At 49.4% G+C, this 22,282-nt stretch overlaps 1 protein-coding gene across 1 annotated transcript; it reads left to right on the top strand.

Annotated features, from left to right (window-relative positions):
- Positions 1-1,407: 1,407 nt before the first annotated feature.
- Positions 1,408-12,787, top strand: LOC119103408 (3-oxo-5-alpha-steroid 4-dehydrogenase 1). Its single transcript, XM_037226933.1, has 3 exons — positions 1,408-1,709; positions 11,078-11,255; positions 12,023-12,787. The coding sequence occupies exons 2-3, from the start codon at positions 11,088-11,090 to the stop codon at positions 12,617-12,619; spliced, it is 765 nt and encodes a 254-aa protein (XP_037082828.1). The 5' UTR covers positions 1,408-1,709; positions 11,078-11,087; the 3' UTR covers positions 12,620-12,787.
- The last annotated feature ends 9,495 nt before the right edge of the window (positions 12,788-22,282 follow it).

Here is a 22,282-nt window from a genome sequence, read left to right as displayed (position 1 = left end):
CTGCATTTCGCTCGATGTCCGAAGGGAAACTGAAAGGGGAACTGCGTTTCGCTCGATGTCGAAAGGGAAGCGAAAAGGGGTGCTGCATTCCGTTCGATGTCCAAGGGGAAGTCAAGATGGGTGCTGCATTCCGGTCGATGTCCGAAGTTCTTTTCAATCATATCAATTGTATTTCCACGGTTTGCACTACCTATTTACAGAAGCAAAGAACCTCAAAAAAAATGCAAAGAGCTTTTTACCCGCTCTTTCCATACAGCACCTTAAACGTGTTATATTTCCGAAAGCTAGTGGCACGTTGTCCCCGTTCCCTCGGTCTTAAAGCAATGCCGATTTGTTAGATGTCGAAGTTACTAGAACAAACAATTTCAAATTTGGTTGGACAACTACTTTCATCATAGGTATGCGAACCTGTGAGTTACAAGGCATCCCGCCGTGTGTTCAGCATGTAACAAACTGTTTGGGCAGCAAACAGCACTGTTTGCTCTTCAGAGCACCTATGACTGCATTGACGTACACCGTAAGTACCGGCAACGTCGACGCGTGATTGTCAGCTGAACACAATTCTACATGAGCCAAGCTAGTGTTTAAGAAGAGCCCGGTCTCACCGCGATTAACAGCCAATAAATCCAGGTCATTCGTGTATCGGCATTCTGAAAGGACAAAGGGGTTTTCAGTTTCAGCCGTCGGGGGAATCAGGTCCATTGTCTGCTTGGCCTGCCCATGGCTCCCCCCCCCCCCCCCCCCAGGCCGAATCTAAATTTGGAAGGGTCTCTTTGGATAAAGCCAATCCTTATTTGAACGTCGTTTCAAATAGCATGTCCCCCAGAAGATACGGGCGTGTACACGCTGGTCTGATGCTAGGGCGGCGGAGGGAGTCAAACTGAAACGTCAGCAGGGCTGCCGCCGATGTAAGCAGATCGTCGCGGGAGTTGTCAAACATGTCGGACCCAGAGGCCTGATGGGTCTGGCAACATATCATTACGCATAATGATACCGTAAATAAGAAGATCTACCCATCGCACTACGTGTAGCTTATGCATGGTGATACTTCGGACAAGCGCAATAAATCGTAGCAACGCACACTAAGTTGGTAGAACAGGCAGTAAACACGGAAGTGCTTGGTGCATCTCTGCCAGAACGTGAAAAGTTAGGACCGGTTTCGACGCTTTTGGAGCTCGGAGGGAATGCTTTGAGTGAACTTTGGGATAATTCAGTCCTGCCGTCTAATCGCAGTTAGTGCGTACTCGCAGAGAATATGGTTCAACGTCCATTTGTAACTCCTAGATCGAGTACGTAGAGCGTGTTGACCCTCAACGCCTGACAGCACGCCGATGCTTGCACCAAGCGAGGCAGGACGCCAGAGAGTGTACTCGGCCGCGACGATAGGCCCGCTGTCAGAGGGCGTACCGTGTCGTGTGTGCCCTGTAGTGAGAGCGTGGGGGAGGGCGTGCCCGCTACTGCGCACTAATAGTGAAAGCCTTGGGAGGCATCCAGCCAGCAAACAGTGGTTGTCGTCCCTGGCCGATTTCGGCGGGGAGATGTGAAGACCGGCGCCCTCACCCTCAAGCCGACGGGCCTCGTGCTTCGCGCTGCAGGCACATTCATATCCAGTTGTTCCGACCGTGAGGTCGCCGGACCAGGGGACCGGAGTACCGGCACGACCAAGGTCGCTGGCGGCCCCTCGCCAGTCGTGCGGCCGGGTGCCCGTGGTGAGCTATTCGACCGGATGTACCGTGTCGCTGTGGTGCTGACGCATCTGCTGTTGCTGCTGGTCATTTGATCAGCATTGATGTCTCACACGTAGCGTCCCGGCGCACGGGGCGGCCGCCCGCCGGCCGTTCAAGGTCGGACCGTTGTTCGAACGGTGCAGCCGGTATTTACACAAGCACCACCTCGCGTCCTTTCTGACCCAAGCCTCTCCCTGACCCAAGTCCCTCCTGATCGAATTGCGGGAGGAAGGTCATCCGCGGAAGGTGCCGTTCTCTCGCGAGCTGCCGGCAGTAGCACATGCAGAGAGACACAGGGGGCACGTGCCCTCCCCCTTAGGTTCTGACGGGCCTTCCTCGGAACCTGCGACCAAGAGCCCGATTTGAGGGCTAGGAGCGCCTGAAGGGCCGGCCGTAGGTCGTATCCAGGGGCTCTGGCTCGCAGGGCCGGGCACTCCAATACCAGCTAGAGGGCCGTGCGCGCTGGTCAGGGGGCCCCTGAGCCGATAAGTGCTTATATGTCGGCCAGACACCACCAGTAACGCACAGTCGGCTCCGTGGTGGCATGGGTCTGAGGACCCATTTTCCAAGCAGGAACAAAGCCGGGGCCAGCGATTTACATTGGACCCTCGGAGTCTGTTAGGGCCCCACAACGCCTAACGGGAAAATTTCTTGGCAAGGAGCCCCGGGTCGGCCTGAGGCAGTGTTCGAGGAGGCCCGAAGAGTCTGGAGGGCCCATCGGATCCGGCAGTCAAGCGCCCGATTGGAGGGTCTAAGGGCACGAAGGGCTGGTCGGAGTTTTATTCAGGGGCCCCAGCCTACGAAGACGGGCCCTCAAATAATGGACGGAGGGCCCTCTGCGCCGATCGGGGACCCTTGAGACGATATGGACCTATATGTCGGTCGGGTACCACCAGTACCTCACAGTCGGCTCCATATCAATATGGACCTGAGGACCCACCTCCCAATCAGGTATAATGCCGGAGCCAGCGATCTGCTCCGGTCGGCGCCCTGTATCTGTCCGAGCCCCACAGCGCCTAACGGAAGGTCCTGTGCTCGCAAGGGGCCCCGAGCCAACCAAAGATAGTGTTCGATGAGGTCCGTAGAGCAGCCCAATCAGCCCAATCGAATCGACTATCAGAGGCCCGGTTTGAGGGCGTCAGGGTCCGAAGGACTGGGTGTAGATCACATTTAGAGTCGCGGTCCGCAGAGTCGTAACATGAAATGTCAACCACAGCTCGCCTTGTACCGTTTGAGGAACCCCTGAGACAATGCGGGTGTCTAATTCGGTCAGGGACCGCGATCACCGAACAGTCGGCCCCATGTTCGTCAAATCCTTGAAATGCCTGGCAGAAACGAGGCCGGGACCGAAGATTTTCGATGTTCGGGTACCTGACACAATGAGGGGCTCCTGCATCGGTTAGGGGCCACAGTACCTAACAAGGGCCCCGTGGCGGCAAGTGGCCCGAGTCGGATCGGTGTTTGAGAGGGCCCGAAGGGGGACGAAGGGTCTCTCGAGACCAAAGACCAAGGGCCCACTTGAATGGCCGAGAGGTCTCAAGGGCTAGCTGCAGGTCACCTCTCAGCTATATGGCTGTGATCTGAAATGGCAGTTAAAGGGCCTCTTGCACTAATTTGGGACCGCTCAGACAAATCGTTCCTCTCTTTCGGCTAGAGATCACGAACAACGAACAACGAACAACGAACAACAGGCTCCGTGTTGGTGTGAGCTCTGGGGGCTATTTCCCATGAAGGGACAATGCGGGGCACGCGTTTTACATGGATCGGGACTCCTGTATCTCTCAGGGGCCCACAGTGCCTAACAGGGTATCCTGTGTCAACATGGGGCCTCCAATCGGCCAGTTTTTGTGTCTTAAAGCGTTCTAAGGTGCCTTTTTCAAAAGCATCATCATTTTCGTCCACCTGTTGGCCATGACCTGGTGTTGGCCGCGGGGCGGACGCTGCGTGGCTTCCGGAGAATGCAGCGCCTGGCGTCGAGGTTTTTGCTGCTAAGATATGCGCTCGCGCTTGCCCAAAATTATGTTACATAGTTTGCATTACTAATCACGATTCTGGCTGAATGTAGAACATATCCGGACAAACATGACCTGGCCATGTGAATACAATTGCTTGAACCTTTTGATCTTCAAGGTACATTTGCGGGGATATTGATATCCTTGCACAGCCCAGATAGAAATCCTGACGAAGTTTCTTAGTTCTATCGGTGTTAAAAGATTCCATTGGACCATGGTAAAATGAAAAGCGCCATCGATTTATTTCATGCAGTCACTCAGCGCATGACTTTTTCAGCTCACTGGCTATAGAAACTCCAGGTAGAATTGATCTCGTGGTAGCGCCCGGCCTCCGTTTTAGTTATAGCAGGCAAAAATGCGTTATATATATATATATATATATATATATATATGTATATATATATAGTCTAAGAACAGCATGCCTCCACTAACAAATGGGTCATACCTGGCGATTTTTGGGGGGCCTTTTTCCATCAAGGAGCCCTTTGTTAACCCTGCGTCCCCCTTGCCAAGGCTCTGGCTGCGCTCCTGAGAGGCCCTATTTGCGTGAAATTGAAAACCATCTTTGGGATATGGCTCAAGTTGGGACAGACACAGACGCATTTCTGATGCCTTCGTTTCGTTAAAGCATGTACCAGTCTTCTTGAAGGGAATGTTCCACCTTTAAAGATATTGGGTTCAAAAACAACCCTAAGTGGAAAAATTTCAAAAAATTAAAAATGCGGCCCATTACGCCATCGTTTGATGGCGTCATGGAATGGTTTTGTGACGACAGCAATACCTGGCGGTATCTGGCAGCCAGACCTAAAGAATATCTCGAAACGCACGAAGGCTCACGCCAGCTGGCCATTCTCGTCGCGGGCGCTATGTCGGGTGGATGGTTAGTGGACGGCTTGTTGGTGGATTTTTTGTCCTGGCACTGGTCGTAAGAAAAGCTTTGGTGGACTGTCTGACATACGCAACGTAGCATTCGCCAGTTGTTTATTGCAGATTATGAATATCAAAGCACGATTTGCTGTGAAAACTGCCATATATTGTCCTGAATGTTATCGAAACCTGCCAAGGACTGTTGAGGATGTCAAAACTGTATTGCTGTAGTCCTGACATGGATGTCATGTGATGTGCATAGTAGCTATGTCTTCATTATATGTAACTGCAAATTCCGTTGTGTGCAAAAATGAATAAATCTGTAGCATTGCTATGAATTGATTGCCAAATCATTGTTATTGCTATGGTAGAGGTGGTAAGGTTAAGCTGTCAATAATTTTTCTTGCTTTGGATTATGTATGCAGTTGCTAGTTAACCCTGATATAACCATTGCGGTGCAACGACATTCTTGCCGACATTCTTGCCCTTTGGCGTTGTTAAAGAGTTGTTATCAGTTATTCATGGATTATAAGCTGTTATATCATAGGCGTGACATAGAGTAGTCAACCGATGTGGTACTCATGTAATGGCACGGGTCAACAGCGTCATTGTGGCACTACCGCAGTGCTGTACTGTGGCGTGGCATAGTAACAACAATATGGTCTTGGCACTGCAATCCCTGCTGGCTTCATGATAAGTTTCATCATGAAAAGATGGGTCAAGCATTCATTTTTGCATTAACTCTGCATCTGACATATGAGTGACGAAAAACACACATAGAATACACAAATCACTTTCAACAAAGCACACAACCAATAAGTGACATCCCTTGCTCAGCCTGTTTTGGGAATCTATAAACCATTGGTGACAAAGGTGCAAACACGTCTTTCGCTTCCACAGCCGTGCAACATGTCGCAACCATCAGGCTGCTTCACTAAAAAATAACAAGAAAATATTGCATGTAGTGAAATGGCACTGCAGACCTGCTACCCCTGAACAAGACTAGAAGCATGACAAGTGCTTGTAGTTTTGGTTCGATGGGCAAAATGCAAGGAAGTGATGAAGCTGCCAGTGCACATAAGGCTCGTGATAAAATATTATTAAGGGCTGTCCAAGAAGCCAATAGCAATGCTTTTCCACCTTTCTCAGCACCCAGCACCTCACACAAGTTGCAGTGACTTTTACATTGATGGCTCACAAGCAGTGCTTGCCTGCATACAAAATTTGTTAAGACATTAGTATGTGCACCTATAATAATACAGCGCTAAATTTTCAGAATTCGTAAGGGAAAGACCATTTTGCAAAGCCGTATGATGTGAGCTTACACCAAGCATGTACAATAAAAAGCTGCGCAGACCAGCTCCTACTGCCAAAATGAATTGCTAATAAAATGGCGTGCAATGGATTAATTACGTGCTGCAATAGCTCATTAGACTCAAAATGTTGGCAAGGTCATGATGAAGTAGCAATTGCCTTTTGTACACCCCTGCAACATAGGTGCTAGAGTCTCTTTCAGTTTGCTGGCATTACTATCTTGTCAGGTTCTAACACGAACATGAAGATATAGGCAGGTATCGATATATCACATTTCACTGGCGGTCAGGAAGCTTGAAGAATACCAAACAACACTTTCTCTCAGAAGTACAAATCTCGCACGCACACTCCCCATCACATCAAGATCAATACAAGTCACTGACACGCACCACCAGTGATCACACCCATTTTAACCCCTGATTCACACTCTTTTGTCATATAAGTGTGATCCCACGCTTGCACAGCTCGCGATACTATCAAATTGCAGGTTTTCTCACAATTTACGCACAGATTTCTGGTTATAACACCGCATTTCATCGTGGGCCCCTTCAAAACAAAGTCCTGACGCGTGTTCATGATAATGCTGCTCAAGAGATTGTACTTCTAGGCCACAATGTTTTGTTCAAGATTTAAATTTGCTGTACAATGTGACTGAAATATTTAGAAATACACGAACATATATATATATATATATATATATATATATATATAATCATTGTAATGTTTACGCAATTTTATAATGCTTTGTGAACCCATAAACCCGTGCAAGGTTCGTTGCTCCGGTGCACAATGCGGCTACCAAGCTGTCTGTAAGAAATGCGCCAGTAGAAAAAGGAAAAAAACGCCAGCAGGAGAAAAAGACGGATTTGCCGTCCCGTCTTCTTTTTCCGACATTCGGGAAAGTGACATTTTTTCGTAGCCGTACATTTTTGCAGACAATGACGTTCTTTTTATAACAGAGACGTACGGCCTAGAAGTAAGGAAAAATGTCCCCGTTGACGACAAGTGCCGCACAACCCGAAAGTACTCACGCTTACGTTCGCGACACGCATTCAGCATCGAAATCTTACTAACAGCCAATCACCCTCCGCGCATTGCATTACACCTGCCACATCATCGCTTTTGCGAATGTGTCAGTGACCATGCTGTTGTAACCATAAGTAGAAAACAGCCCATAATATAACGGCGATCATATGACGTTTCTATGACATCAACGCCAAGGTGACTTTGAAGTAATCTTCCAACAAACCTTTCCCCATTTTTGCGGGCGTGTTACTCAGGAACCAGAGGGTGTTGGGTCTGAAAGAGGGCATGGCCGTGAATAACATAAAAAGGCCCCCAAGATGGCTATTTTAGTTCAGAACCCCATATATAGGTGAGGCACTCCCTTTGAGTTGGGCTACAGCCGTAAATGGTTGTTTGTGTGTGTGTGCGTGTTTTTTGTTCGTTGTTTTTTGCTCATCGTGACACAAATATGAAACATCTGGTATTTGTTTTCTTTGGACAGTTGTGTGGTCCCACCCTTCTGAGACCCAGATGCAGCCTTCTTCCAGCACGCGGCCACTGCCCTTGCCCAGCATTTGCACCATCGCTTTCACCGCAATTTGAGCCGAACCCGGAACACAGCATATTGCTCCTTTCTTTTCAGGCAGCCTAGACGCCCAGTTTCAATTTGTATGTACCAATCACTGGGTCCCAGCGAAAAGCGCCCATCAGGCAACGCATGTCGCGCCAGGCTTGGAGCATGTCTAAGGTTTGGTGGAGAATATGATGATGGTTGGGATGGGGCTCAAAGAGCACACGTGGTTTTCATAATGGGACATAGCCACGAGGAAGCCCGCATGTTGGACGAAGCCCAGTGCTACCTGCCACGGGTTGAAATTCTGCCACATACTCAGTTGCTTTGGCTGTCGAGTCCGTTCGACGTTTTTTGCAGTCCAAGATAGCAAATGTAGCCGTAGAGCGAGCTAAAACGTGAGGCCCCAAGTCCCGAAAGCGGAGGACGATGGCCTCACGACAAGCTTCGAAGCTGTTTTGGGATTGAACTATTACATTGTCCAGGACCGGCGTGCCCGCATTCGTCGCAGCAGCTGTTATTCTGACATAAGTGGAATGTCATTGTATAAATGAACGTTTCGGTTGTGTGCATATATTGAAGGTTTTGGTGATGACAGAGGCATTCAGTGATACACCAACTCCTGGTGACGTTTCTGGGCATGGACGTCATTGCCATTTTATGTTATATGGTGTTGTGTCACGCTTCTGGTGACAATTTTGTCTGCAGAATTTGGTCGGCGACAAAAATACACTTTCGACCCCTGTTGCTAAGCTTTACGGGCGCGCATGCTAAAAACTACGTTACATAATTTGTATCACTAATGATTCTGACTGAGTGTTGAACATTTCCAGACATACATGGTTTGTCCATGTTAATATAGATTGCAGACCCATTTCGATAGACAGGCTACATTCGTGGGTTCCTTAATATATGTGTGAAGCCCAGTTAAAAATTCGGGCAAAGCCTCAGATTGTTTTGAGTTCAGAAAAATTCCACTGGACCACTATAAAAAGAAGAGCGCCGGCGATTTATCTCACACAGTAGTTTAACACAAGATGTCTTTAGGTTCTTGACCATAAAATTCAGGCAGAATTGATCTCGCGGTAGCTTCTGGCTCGTCTTCCAGTTATAGTAGGTACAAATTAAAAAATGCCAACTAAAATATGCCCTCACTAACAACTGAGCATATCTGTCGATTTCCTTTTACGGGGAGGGGGGGGGGTTCACTACCAGGGTGCCGTATGTCAGCGTTGTGCGCGTCCCTTTGCCAAGGATCTGGCTGCGCGGCTGCGGGGACGCCAACGACTCTTAGCGTAGGATCTTAGAGCCATTTCATGGTACAGTTGTACCATGTAGCCCTTTCGTGGCACATAGTAACAAGTATTAAGGTTTGCTACGTCAAAAAGCAGGACGAAAGGAGTTGAGTGCTGCCAACACGGAGAGAGCAAGGCGTGATTCGCTTACAACAATAATTATGCTGCCCTTATCGGTTGCTATGCAAGCCTTAAGACTGTCAAACAGTTCATTCAGTTCAGTTTGTTGCGGATGCTTCCTGAAATACTTCCAGGCTTTTCATGAACCAAGTCAAGATTAACAACAAAAATAGGAAGGGAAAACAAACTCACAAGTTTAGCAATTCAAAGCGGACCTGCAAGGGACATCAAACTCACCAGTCCCACAATTCAAACCAAAAACTAACAATTCGCAGACCAGCGCAGCAACGTACACTCAGCTCAGCTGGTCACCTCGGAGCAGATGGTGCATCACATCTGCCTCGCAGCGCGACGCGTGCCTGCTGTTTTGCGTAGCGGCTGGCAGACGATGAACCAATTTTGCGGTCCCGTGGCTAAGCCTTCGCTCCCTGGCGTTCGCTCTGGCTCGCGTCACTTCAAGTTGTCCTATCTGTCGAGTGTTGTAGTTGTTCTGGACGGCCTGGAATAATCCGCGTAAGTCTGTCGGTTGTCCTGTGTGGAGTATGGATTTGGTGAGAATTAATTAGTGATATTTTAGTAGATTTTAAGCCGACAAAAACCTAAACATGTTGCTTTCCTCTGAAATTCTATCGTAATTATTTTTGCCTGAAATGACACGGGTGCAAAAACTGGCCAGTTTTTGTACTCGGTGAAGTTGCGTGATACCGCATGTTCTTTAAATGGATATGCAGTGACGAACTGCGGACATCACGAGTCCCCCCCCCCCCCCCCATCCCACTGCTTGCCGCAGAACACAGCGCGGAACGAGGTGGCTGGCGTGGATGAGGCTAATGAGTGTACCAGTACACTTAGCTGTCAGTTGGTCATTGTGTGGTTGAAGGGTGAGGTTTCTGTCAATCGTGAGACCCAGATTCTTGACAGCTCTGGTTTCAGTCACTGTCGTTGTTCCACTTTGGATCGTAATTTTAGGAACATCGCAGAGCAGAGATTTTGTTCCAAGCACTAGAAGTTTAGTATTTGCCGCATTCATTTTCATTTTATTCTGGTGAAACCAGGTGGTAAGTTCTGTGAGAGCGGTTTCCAAACGAATGATGATATCTGCAAGCTGCTCTTTACGGCCACTAGCGAGCAGCTGGGTATCGTCGGCAAACGGGACCACTGTGGAGCTGCCGGTATGCAGGTTCATTTCGTTCGAAAATGTGGAAAACATTAAACAATTCAAGCTTAGACCCTGATGGACTCCGGTTGTGTTTGGCAGTGACTATGAGAGGATTTCACTTCCGTCCCTCCGAGCTGTTTTGTTGAGTGTGTTCCTCAAAATACTTATCTAGCCAGTGGCTGTTTATGCCGTACATATTCAGGTTACCGAGTTATTTTCCGTGATCGATCCGGTCAAAACATTTTGGACAATCCAGGAGCACTAACAGAGCAATTTTACCGGAGTCTATCGCACGATACACGCGGTCAGTCACTATAGTAATTCAGTCTCAGTTGAATGATGACGTCTGTATCCGTACTGTGAGCATGAAGACAAATGATTTTACTCGAAATAATCGCTTATCTAGCGGTACACGAGTCGGTCAGCTATTTTAGCCACAGCGGGTAGTATGAAAATGGGTGGCCAGTTCGACGCACCAGCTAGATTCTCTTCTTTCGGTATTGGCGTTACAAGTGCGTGCTCCTAACTCGCTGGCACCACTCCTGTGACTAGGCTTGCATTGACAACATCCAGAAGAGCTGAATGATTTCTAGTTGCTGATGAGCGGTTCACTGTTCCAACTGAGGAGAAGGCCAATTGATTTCCCAAAGGGGCCACTTCATAGCGAAGGGGATATCGCATTGAGGTGAAGGTCTTGTGTGATGAAGGGCCAGGTGTGGTATGAAGCCCATGCCGATTGGCGCCGAGCCTGAGAGAAGGCCTCCTTACTATGCGCTGCAGATGTCTTAGATGGCGAAGGTCCGTGGTACAGCTGGAAGCCCCTGTCATGTCGGATATGATCGTGATGCGGTTGGGCGGTGGCCCTCCCGGGGCTCTGTTTGCCGCGTGTCATGCTGGCTCGATAGGCCATCTGTGTACTCAGTCTCTTATCCCCGATGCTGTCTGCAGGGGACGGGCCATGCCGCCGGTGGAGGAGTGTCACATGTTATCCCCGATGCTGTCTGCAGGGGACGGACCATGCCGTCGGTGGAGGAGGCCGAGGAGCCGTGCCTGTGGCTCTGGCTGCGCCTTTTCAGCGTGCCGTGTCTGGTGACGGTGGTGCTGGTCGGTACGCCGCCAGGACGCTGGTTCGTCCGTAACCGCTTCCGCTGGCCCGTCAACAACAGGATTGGCTGGTGTCTTAAGGTAAGTCAGCTGACGCCCCGTCAGGGGTACATGGGTGTGATGACGCTACGAGGAAGAGGAGAACCGCTGCTTACCATTTGGCCTTAGTATGAGATAAACCGTAGTAAAACAATATACAGAAAACTCACGTACGGTTTAAAAAACGAGCTCGCTTTGCTCATCTCTCGCATGGATTGCCTGGCCTACCCACCCACCCTTCCGCCCTCCCCCTTCCCCCAACCCCCGGGGGCTGGAACCCATTTCCTGCCTCCGCGAACAAAGTTTCGCAAAATTATTTGGGGGGATGACTACCATGTTACGACATCTCCCCGAACCTGGCGGTATAGACCGTTAATTGCCTTTTAGCAACTCTTTGCAAGTTTGGGGCCAACATTCAACGGTCAAGACAATTATTATGGTAATTGAAGTCTTGTTGAAGAGGTACAAACTTCCACTTGCGCCCACATTCCAACTCAGATGGTAAAAAGCCGTAGAATATGGTTGCGGGTTGTGTATATGACTGTTCATTTCAAACTGTATGCAATACATCATTTTAGATGAAAAGGGTCACTAGGTGACGAATGAATATGTAACTTAAACAACCTTTTCAAATTACCTGGAATGCACTGTGATCTCAGAGCTCACCTTGTGTCCTACCCAATGGACCCCTAACATCGCTTCATCCTTTTTAGGTCTTAATTCATGTTCTACTGATCATCATCATGCAGCAGTGACTGAAGACAGTATTCGAGAAGTTTCCATGACCCGTATCATGCCCGTGCTGGCAGGAGCTGCCGTCGCTGCTGATTCCCATCTGGCACCTGTCGGGCCAGACTGGCCCACTGCTCCGGCCACCGTTGCTGCCGCTCTCGCTGTTCGCCGCGCACTACTTCCAGCGCACGTTCATCTACCCGCTGCGCATGTCGGCCGACTCGGCTCGGCCGCTGCCCTACATACTGATGGCAGCGGCCTTCACCACCTGGAACGGCCAGCTGCAGAGCCTGGCGGCACATCGCTGTCCGGCCGATAGTAGCGACACCTATACCACCTTGCACGCCGTTGGTGCTGTCATCTTTGTGCTCGGCGCTGCGATCAACATCGACTCGGACCAGCGACTGCTGGCGTTGAGGAAGCCTGGTGGACCGCGCTACTGCGTGCCCCACGGTGGATTCTTCGAGTTCGTCACGGCCGCCAACTACCTGGGCGAGATGATCGAGTGGTGGGGCTACGCGCTGGTGTCCTGGACACCGGCGGCACTGTTCTTCGCCCTGTTCACCACCGTGTACCTCACCGGCTGCGCGGCAGAACTGCACGAGCAGAACAAGGCTCGCTTCGGGGCTGAGTATCCGCGCGAGCGCCGTCGGATCGTGCCGTTCCTGTTTTGAACGTATTTTGGCGGCCAGTGGGATACAACATGTGCGCTGGGAAGAGAGTTTCTTTCACATTCCAAGGACATAGACGAAGAAAGGTTGGTTTGGCTTTGCTCAGCGTAATGGTGATAACACAGAGCTGGGCAATGAGTCACTCGCTGAAAATATACTTGGAAAAGTAGAGCACGTGTTTTTTGGAGAGCTGCATCCTTGATATAGTGATTTGTCACTTGATTTTGTGCCAAATAAATTCGACGTAATGTAAAGCTCTTCGTGGATGATGTCAAAAATACAGCGCAGGGAGCACGCAACGTTAAGAGCATGCGTTTCTCCATATCCAACTAAGTCATGAAACATGACTCACGGAGAAACAGAAAGTCACCCAGAATTCACTAGCGCGACGTTTTTTCGGTGTCCAACAAGAACTAGCCTTTAATTTCTTGCGCACCCCACGAAACCCATGAGATATGAGCCAACGCGTGAGATGTGGCACGGCCGCTGTCACCGAACCCGGGGAAAGGGAAAGGGGGGGGGGGGGGTCGACTGCCGAACCCTCAGATCGTTTGCTTGGTAGTCAAAGCCAGGACTCCAGGCTATGTACCGGGTAGGCTGGGTCCGAGTATAGCAAAAACATTCGGCAGCCGGCCGCCTTCCGTTCCGAGGACGTGCTCGGAATAGCGGAGAGGTTCGTGCGGCCGCATACCTTACCACGCCGCGCCGGCACAACAGCCGGGGGCCGGCAGCGCGTGGACCTGCACCAGCGCACCTCGGCCAGGCCGGGGCAAACGACCACCAGGGCCGGGACGGTCTTCACCAGGGCCGGAGTAGGGCTCACCAGGGCTGGGACAAGGGCCGTAACGGCCCGGGCAGGGCTCACAACGGCCGGGATAATGATGGTCACTCCCAGACCTGTGTCTGGGCCCCCGAAGAGAGTCAAGATCCAGTAGATCTTTCCACAATTTTCTTTTTAATCACAAGTGTTGCATGGTTCTTCCACGTTTTTTTTATGATCCCACATTCCAGAAGATTCTTCGACAACAACCATGTTTCAAAAAAGGTCCTGAATGATGGAAGATTCGGCAGTTTTTTCAAAGATCCAGAACCACAGAATATCACAAGATCTTAGAACCTGGAAGATCCTTCGTTATAAATATGTCATCGCAAGTTTTAGATGAAACAATTTAGCACATCATGGCACAACCTATCATACACCGTATGTATCACCATAAGCAGAGGACGTGGCCACAGGTGTGCCAGTGGCGCACACACGCCACCATGAAAAAAAGAAGTGTCGCCTACTTTTTGTTAATGATGTAGTAAACAAGCCAACATAAGCTCCCTCTGCAGTATCACAGCAAGAAGCTTCTAAGTGGTAGTGAAAAATTCAGGTTAAGCACTGCAAAGACTTTGGAAGCCTGTTGGCCTTCAGAGAAAGAAGAAGTTCATAATATTTATCTTTATGCGCATGAGCCTGTATCTTTATGATACAGATTAAAACACCAATAGCAGCGTAAGGTGAAAAATGGTGAGAATATTTATGCCTTTTGGCATTTGCCATAAACTAGACTTGACCTTTGATCATTGACCATCTTGCACACATGTCTCTATGAGACATGACTCGATTGTCATTAAGATGACAAGAAGACAATGAGAGAAAGGGCATGACATTTACTATCTGTATAGCAGTGGAATGAATTGAGGTTCATACAATGACTGTAAAACAGCCCTGTGCGCCACTGGACTGGCTATCGTATCTACCTACAACACTTCACGCAACTATATAAATGTACCTGGAAGGGTTCTTTGACAGAATGTTAAGCGAACTACGACCTCACAGGATCTTTTAGAAAACCTTCAAAAATCCAAGATTGCATTGCATTCTTGGCCAAAATAAAAAGGCACAGGAGTTCAGAAGGTCATTTCGCAAAATGCCAACAAGATCTTTGGTTTCAAAATACTTTTTGACAAGCTCGCAGATATGATCCAGGATAAACAAAATCATTCGAGGAAATGTTAGAAAAGATCCAGAAGCACAGGAAGTCTGACATTCAAATCTTAGGCATCCGATCGCGGGGTCTTTTTTGCTGATCTTGGTAGATCCCTGGTGGTCAGGCTATTTGTTTTTGTGAAACAACGCCGCAAAAATAACTAATTTACGAGGGGAAGACCGGCGCCTTCACTCATTTTGTGCATGGTGTCCCACCCAAGGCTATCTAACGAGGTAGAACCGTCCGGTCCGAAAAAGTGGCAACATCGAGCTTGCGTGAGAATAGAGGTGGTTTGGAAGCAAAGCCTACATGACGTCAAGTATACCATATTTGATGACGTCAGTGGCACGGAGGCATCTCAGTTAGCCAGCTGACTGCTACACAATCCATTAGTTTGAATAATGGGTATGTTTTGGTGGCGTGCTCCTGGCGGTTCCCCGTTTGACTAAAAAAAAATTATCCGTCATTTCGCTATTCGCACACATTTTTGGAATGAACAGTGAGTCCTGGAACAGTTTAGCCTTATCAGAATGTACGATTTTTGCATGCATGATGATATAACACGGGGTTATATGCCATGCGGCGTTTGTGGTGTATTGCATTCCATGACCAGGCTTGTCGTTAGATAGCCTTGGGCTTGTCCAAGGCTGGTTTGTCGTTAGATAGCCTTAGGCTTGTCTGTGCCTTTTGTGCCTGGTGGCAGAGTTGAACAGCTCAACTTGCATAATTTGATCTGTCTATAGGTATGATTGCATGAACATTTGCAATATTGATTTGTATTAGCTTCCACTCTTCTTATCACAGTGATGTGAGTACAGTAAGGTAAGTACAGTAAAACCCTATGATATTGGCCTTGTGATGCTACAGTCAAGTGTTTTTTACATAAAGGTTGTACACATATGCATAATAAAATATTCAGACCGAGCATTTTAAATGCTACCAATCGTTCAAGACAAACTGCACGGGAGATCTCTCGTACAAGGCGTAGTCATGGCAACTGATCGCAACCCTCTGACATGAAGCGCCAAGCAGCTGCGATACGCGATGCGCTACAAACGCCGCTTGACGTTTAACCCCTAGTTATGTACACCCCACGGAAGAATATAAAATTATGATGAGGTTAAACTGTTCCGAGATTCAATCTCTCTTCCAGAATTGTGTTTGCATGACAAAACCACGGACCATTCATTCAGAGTCCAACCTGGAAGCGCCAGCCGCACGCCCCAAAACGTACTCGCCATTCAAACGAATGGGTTGTGTAGCAGTCAGCTGGCTAACTGAGAGGCTTCCGTGCCACTGACGTCATCAAATATGGTATACTCGACGTCGTGCAGGCTTTGCTTCCAAACTACCTCTATTCTCACGCAAGCTCGATGTTGCCACTTTTTGATAGTGTTAAACGATACGGATGACACCCCCCTGGTCCCACCCAAACAGTCACCAATCGGCAGCGGCGGTGTTGACCAGGCCATCGACTTAGTTGTTGACGTTTTTGAACACGTGGAATGGTTCTTTGTTATTCTCCGTTTAGCGCATACCAAAACGAACTCTATCCATTCCGAACATTTTCCATAACGAGACCGATAATTGTTGAGCATTGATCTTGGATACGACATTTGGGAGACTGGATCTATCAGACTAAAAATAACGATTTGACATATCGATTCTCTGTAAACCATCCTTGCCTCTCTCCAGGCCCATCTTTGCTTCCTCGGCCTAATTCCCGAAACCAAGCGAAGCTTGGCCACCACAGCCGGGAGAGGGCCACAACGATCGTAGTAGGGATCACAACGGGCGTGGAAGAGGACGCCACGGCCGGGACAGAGATAGTAATCCCTGACACGGCGTGGTGACCCTTGGTCGAGCTGTCCCTGTCCCGGCCGTGGCTTCCATGACAAAAGGTCAAGGGACAAAAAGCTTAAGGACAAAGATTGAAGAGCAAGAAGTCAGGAAAGCAGAAAGGCAGAAGGACGGGAAGTCAAATGGCATTAACCCAACATGATGAGAGCCAAATGCACAATTTAAAACAGGCGACAAAGCAATATGACAAGAAGGTAATCTAGACAAGATGCGGCCTCCCTCCAGGTAGGGTGGGGGTGCTGGGTGAGGTTTTTCAACGCGCCGCTTAAGTTTGGGCTGTAATAGGGCAAATAAACATTGAGAGCGACCTATTTCCACTCCCCAAAACTAACATACTTGCCTAGTTTGGAGAAATTGAATTGATCTTTCGTCTAGTGACTGCGGTCCGAGAAGGCAAAGAAAGCTCTTTTTTCTAGAACTCACGGAGAGTCGTAATAGCTACATTGCTTGGGGCATTGTTTTGTTGTGTGGAGGGATTTTTCGCGCTTCGTAGCTATTGCTGACGTTTTTAATCGGCAATCTTGACGCCAAAACCGAGGTTGAATGCGAGCCGGCATTTTGCAATGCATTACCTATCGAGACGCGGACCTGTGTGCGTTGAGACTGATCGTGGTCAAGGGCGAGGCACGAGCCAGAGGTCGCCGATTTGACGGCAGCGTTTGCTTAAGTAACATGGAGGACAATGAGCGCGCATCACAATGGCGGATTTTTTACTAATGATATCTGTTCGGTTTTTTCAGCGTTACCTTGCTAGAAAGGCATACTTTAATTTAACAAGGTGGCAGGTAATAATGATAAAAGAGAGTTGGACAGCCCTGAAAGGCGGAAAATTTCCTTTTAAATGTGACTAGGTTTGTCACTTGATGCTGAACAACCAGACTTTTGATAACTATGGACAAAGATTGATTTGAAATCGCCAGAGTGTTGCCGATGCGAGCATGTGTGGTGGAGTCATTGTATCTGGCTAGCGAGTGTGGGTGATAGAGGAAAACCTGTGCATGGGGGAGCAGGTCATAGACGATCTGTCACTCCTTATGTCTTAACGAAGATGGAATGATCACCAGCTGCGGTGTGAATTAGGGACCTTTAATCCAGTGAAAAGCTTTTCATGGCCTTCTAATGAAGAACAGGGGTATTTCAGAAGAGCAAGGCACTTAATAAAAAACTTTCTGGCATAGAACGGGCCTTTCTGATTTATGGAGGGTGTTTCCTAATCCGGAAAATGGGTTTTCGGATGCGTAAAGAGGGCCTTTAGAGCCAGCCCCCCCCGGCTTAACACAAAACGAGGGCTCCTGATCAAAAGCAGGGCCGGTCTCGTTCATAAAAAGGGCTTTTTCTGATCCAGAGAAGTGCCCTCTTGATGCAGAGAAGAGTCTCTTGAACCCACTTTAAGACCTCCTAGTTCAGCTATGGGCCTCCTCGATCGCGATGTTAATAACGTTTGAACGACTACAAGACTTCAGGTTGGGTTAAAGTCGCCTCTGGAAATGGGGGAGGGGACAAATACATATTCTTTCCCACTGCCTCTTGGCTGGAGACAGCCTGCGGAGACGTGTCTGATGATTTGCCTCTACCCGCACGGCCTCCTGGCGGGACGCCTAACCGCCGGCTGACACGGCCTCGGACGACGGGCCGACCTCTGGTACAGCGGGACGGCAGGGTGCGCTAGCTTATCTCTTTACCCCATACCTTTGAATGCTTCCGTGATGTTTTCAGATATGATCGCCTTTATTTGTACCCCCTTTTTAGACTAAAATGCTTGTAAATGGCAGGTGTATGAAGGCCGCGAATAGATATCGTATAATCCTACGGAATCCTGTCGAGCCATGAGAATCAAACAGAAGCAGGCTATGTTAGCGTGGCGGCTCTCAAGCGCACGCAGTGTGACGAGAGGACAGGCATTCCTGTGGCGGGTTGTCGGCTGGGTCCGGCCCTGGACCGCGTGGCGAACGCAGCTCGGCCCCGGTTTGCGGCGGCGACAGCGGCAGCAGCGGCGGCGGCGGACGCCCTCGGACGTGCCCGACGCGCGGAACGTGACCTACTGCCCTCGGGGGACGGCCGAGATGCCGTGCCACGATTGCACCCTGTTTGGCTGGTGCGGTCGGAGGAGCGGGCACTGGGTTAGAGACGTGAGGCTTTGGTGGGGCGTCACGGGCGGTGACGTGGTGAAGGGTGCGGCCTGCGGTCAACACCGCTGTGTGTGGGTAGTGCAGGGTGAGGAGGTGACCAGGGATCACCTCGATTATTGGATGAAGACTTCACCGCTTCAGAACGTCTCCTTGGTTGCGTTCGTGAACACGCGAATCACATGGCTCCTGGCTGGGGCCACTTGGTAGACTGGGCCACTCTTCATATCCGACAATTTGGCTTAAGGCCTTATTGGCTTAATTTTATATGGCAGTGAACCAAACCAAACGCCCCTAGGTCCCCTCCTCCTCCCCCAGTTCCACATCTGGCATAATTTTCTCGCGTATGCCCGTGCTTTTTTTAAGGGAAAAGCAGACATGGTAAACTCGTGGTAAGTTTGTGTGAAGTCTATGAAACTCGGCTCTTGAGCCGTTAGACGGTGTACCCTCTATTTCTGTTGGACAGACGCAAATCAGTCACACTTTTGTATTTCGCCCATGCAGAACCATCGGCCCCCGACGACCCCTCCCTTCCCTCCCCCCTCAACGGAGAGTGCGGAATGTCAGTAACGCTCCCAAACGTCTTGCCTGCACCTCGTACGGACCGGCAAACCCAATACCCTGCCATTTCTCTCCAAGCGGAAAATGCTTGCATTGTTGGTATTAAGGGAACGCCGTTCGTCGTGTTCCGTCTGGAATGAAGCCTTGCCGCGTTGGTGAGGCCCCAGTTCCGTTCTCCGCTGAAGCTGTGGACGTCTGTAACGAGCGCGGGCAGCATTATGTGATGCGCGCAGTGTGTCCAACGCTTGAACTTTGACTGAACTTTGGCACGTGCAGCCTTTGTCTTTCTTTGCTCTTATTTGCATAATGACAGACCGGCACGTGAGTTTGCATGCGTGTGGCTCCTTGCCGGCTCTGAAGTTTTCCATCCCATCATTGAATTATAAAGGAAGTGGGTGCTCCACTTCTCAGAGTACTCAGAACTGCCGAAAGGCTTGATGGCCGCAGCGTGAGAGTGCTTGAGCTTCCAAGAACAGAGGGACGACGGCATGACTGTAAGTGGTGCTAGAAGGGGGATGGCAGGCCCCTTTACGGCTCTCTCCCCGCGTCACTCTGCCATATCCCTGTTGCAGAGTTGTTATTTCACAGACCCGTGACGTGACGGCCAGAACGCTAATGATCCCAGCATTTGCCCGCCGATGTTTGTCGGCGATTGGCGTCCGTCGATAAACAGTCTAACGCACATCCGAGCCATCGGCCCGTCGATCAACAGTTTAGCGCACATCCAAGTCATCGACCCGTCGATAAAAAGTCTAACGCACATCCAAGCCATCGACCCGTCGATAAACAGTTTAATGCACATCCAAGCCATCGGTCCGTCGATAAACAGTCCAACGCACATCCGAGTCATCGGCCCGTCGATCAACTGTTTAGCGCACATCCGAGTCATCGACCCGTCGATAAACAGTTTAATGCACATCCAAGCCATCGGTCCGTCGATCAACAGTCTGACTCACATCCAAGCCATCGGTCCGTCGATCAACAGTTTAACGCACACCCGAGTCATCGGTCCGTCGATAAACAGTTTAATGCACATCCCAGTCATCGGCCCGTCGATCAACGGTCTAACGCACATCCGAGTCATCGGCCCGTCGATAAACAGTCTAACGCACATCCGAGTCATCGGCGCGGGGCTGGGGAGAATTCGCGAAATTTGGCATGGACCACGGTGAGCAAGGCTAGGTAGGCACAGATGAAGGTCTTAAGACATGACAAATAATAACGGGTGATTTCCTTGATTGGGGCAAAGCTGCAAACCGAACATGAGACCAAATTGTGTGGCACAAATAACACGATGAAAAACCTTCAGACGTTTTGAAGGTGTTGTTGCGGATTAAAAGCGAAAATGAACCATTTTGCTGCTTTTAAGTTGCTCCGTGCGGGTGCGCGGACCGGAACACAATATCATCTCTTTTAAGTTGCTCCGTGCGGGTGCGCGGACCGGAACACATTATCATGTCTTTTAAGTTGCTCCGTGCGAGTGCGCGGACCGGAACACAATATCATCTCTTTTCCATACGTATTATGGACGCGTTACCAGGATCTTGAAGGTCTGCCGTATGTGATAGATCAAGGTGCTCATGATCCAACAACGAGCTAAAAGTCATGGGATGTATGTCATGTAGCCAGTGACGGCGACCTTTCGCCACAGTGGAATTAGTGACCCATTAATTTCCACTAATTCCTACTTCCGCAGTGATGTTTTCATGATTGCGCCTAGCATCTAGAGTTTTCGGTTTTTTACATCCATATGCACGGTCATGCATTCGGTGAAACTGAATTACTGAAACGCGTTTTTAGTAACTGATGGACAAAAGCAGCCTCATCCTTGCATTTTTCCAGAAAAGTTCCCGATGAATAATGCATGCGTAGCAGCAAACATCTCGGCCCACCAGGTGTCTGGTTTTACAACTTAAGCTGGGGGGAGGGGCTGAGCAGTGAAACATGAAGAACCATATCCCAAAAATACGCCAACAAACAGGATCTCCAAGATTTGGCCCACTTTTTTCTCAACGTTATGGGGATGGAGCCCAAGTTGGGGGAGCGGACCTAAGTCTCCCTCACTTTAAGGTTGGGACTCCTTTATACGTCAGCATTGCCCATTGCAGACCTGCGGGGAGCCTTGTCTCCAGGGTATAGTCAGGGACAACGCAGGAGGGAAGGAACGAGGGGGCAGCCATCCACCCCGTCATTGAGCAAGTAGATCCTAAGTCATGCTCATAGCGCCCTTTCTGCATCAAGTCGTAAATTCGACAGAATCTGCTTTGAATGAGGAAGACTTATTTGTTTTAAGGAGGCCCCTTTGCTGGCTCGGGAGGCTCTGCTGATTAGGGAGGTACGGCATAATTGTGAGGAATTGGAATAGGGAATTGTGATAAACTTGTGGGGCTCCCTTGCCTTCTTCCGCGAAACCGCATAGGAGACCCATTAGATAGCCTCTCCCAGAAGGCTCCCCGCGAGGAGGCCCCGTTCTGTCTACAGGCCCCGACTCCACCTGAAAAGTTCTTCCCTTGCTCAAAATCCGTGACACCGCTCGTCGGAGGAACTTCTTTACTGGCCATGCTTTTCTATGGTCGGAGGGTCCTTAAGGGTTAAGGGTCGTTAAGGGTATTTTCTATGGCCGAAGGGATCTAAGGTTGATACGTTAAAAGGCATCACATCGCGCGAAAAGTCGTCGTGAATTAATACACCTACCATCACGCGGGAGGGCCCTTCTTCGGTCTAAGGCTGGGACCCCGCCTTTGCTCCCTTCGCGCAGTCAGGGAGCCGATAAATGACTTATCCGAACTGTCTGAGCAGGGCGGGCTTTATCCCCTCTTCTCCCTTAGCCCTCTTCCACGTACACCTGACCAGGGGCCCCTCGGGGTGTTTTGAAACCCTGTGGAGCCAGGGAAGTGCTTTTGTGATAACCTGTTTACTGGTGTCCATCTCACGTTTATGCCCCTGAATTTTTGTTTTTTACTTCCATCCTTTTGACTTCTGACCATTTCTTTTTTGTCCGTGGAGCTTTTTGCCTTTTGACTGTTACCCATTTGGCTTTTATCGCTTTTGGGTTTCGGGTTGTTTTACTTTTTGACTTTTGACTTCCGTCCCTTTGACTTTTTTAGTTTTGCCTGTTTAGCAATTGACTTTTTACTCGCTGG

Source organism: Pollicipes pollicipes, unplaced genomic scaffold, assembly GCF_011947565.3.
Source record: "Pollicipes pollicipes isolate AB1234 unplaced genomic scaffold, Ppol_2.1 Scaffold_5724;HRSCAF=6776_pilon_pilon_pilon, whole genome shotgun sequence".
Lineage (NCBI taxonomy): Eukaryota > Metazoa > Arthropoda > Thecostraca > Pollicipedomorpha > Pollicipedidae > Pollicipes > Pollicipes pollicipes.
The sequence above is the reverse complement of the archived record's forward strand: the minus strand, read 5'-3'. Positions and strand labels throughout refer to the sequence as shown.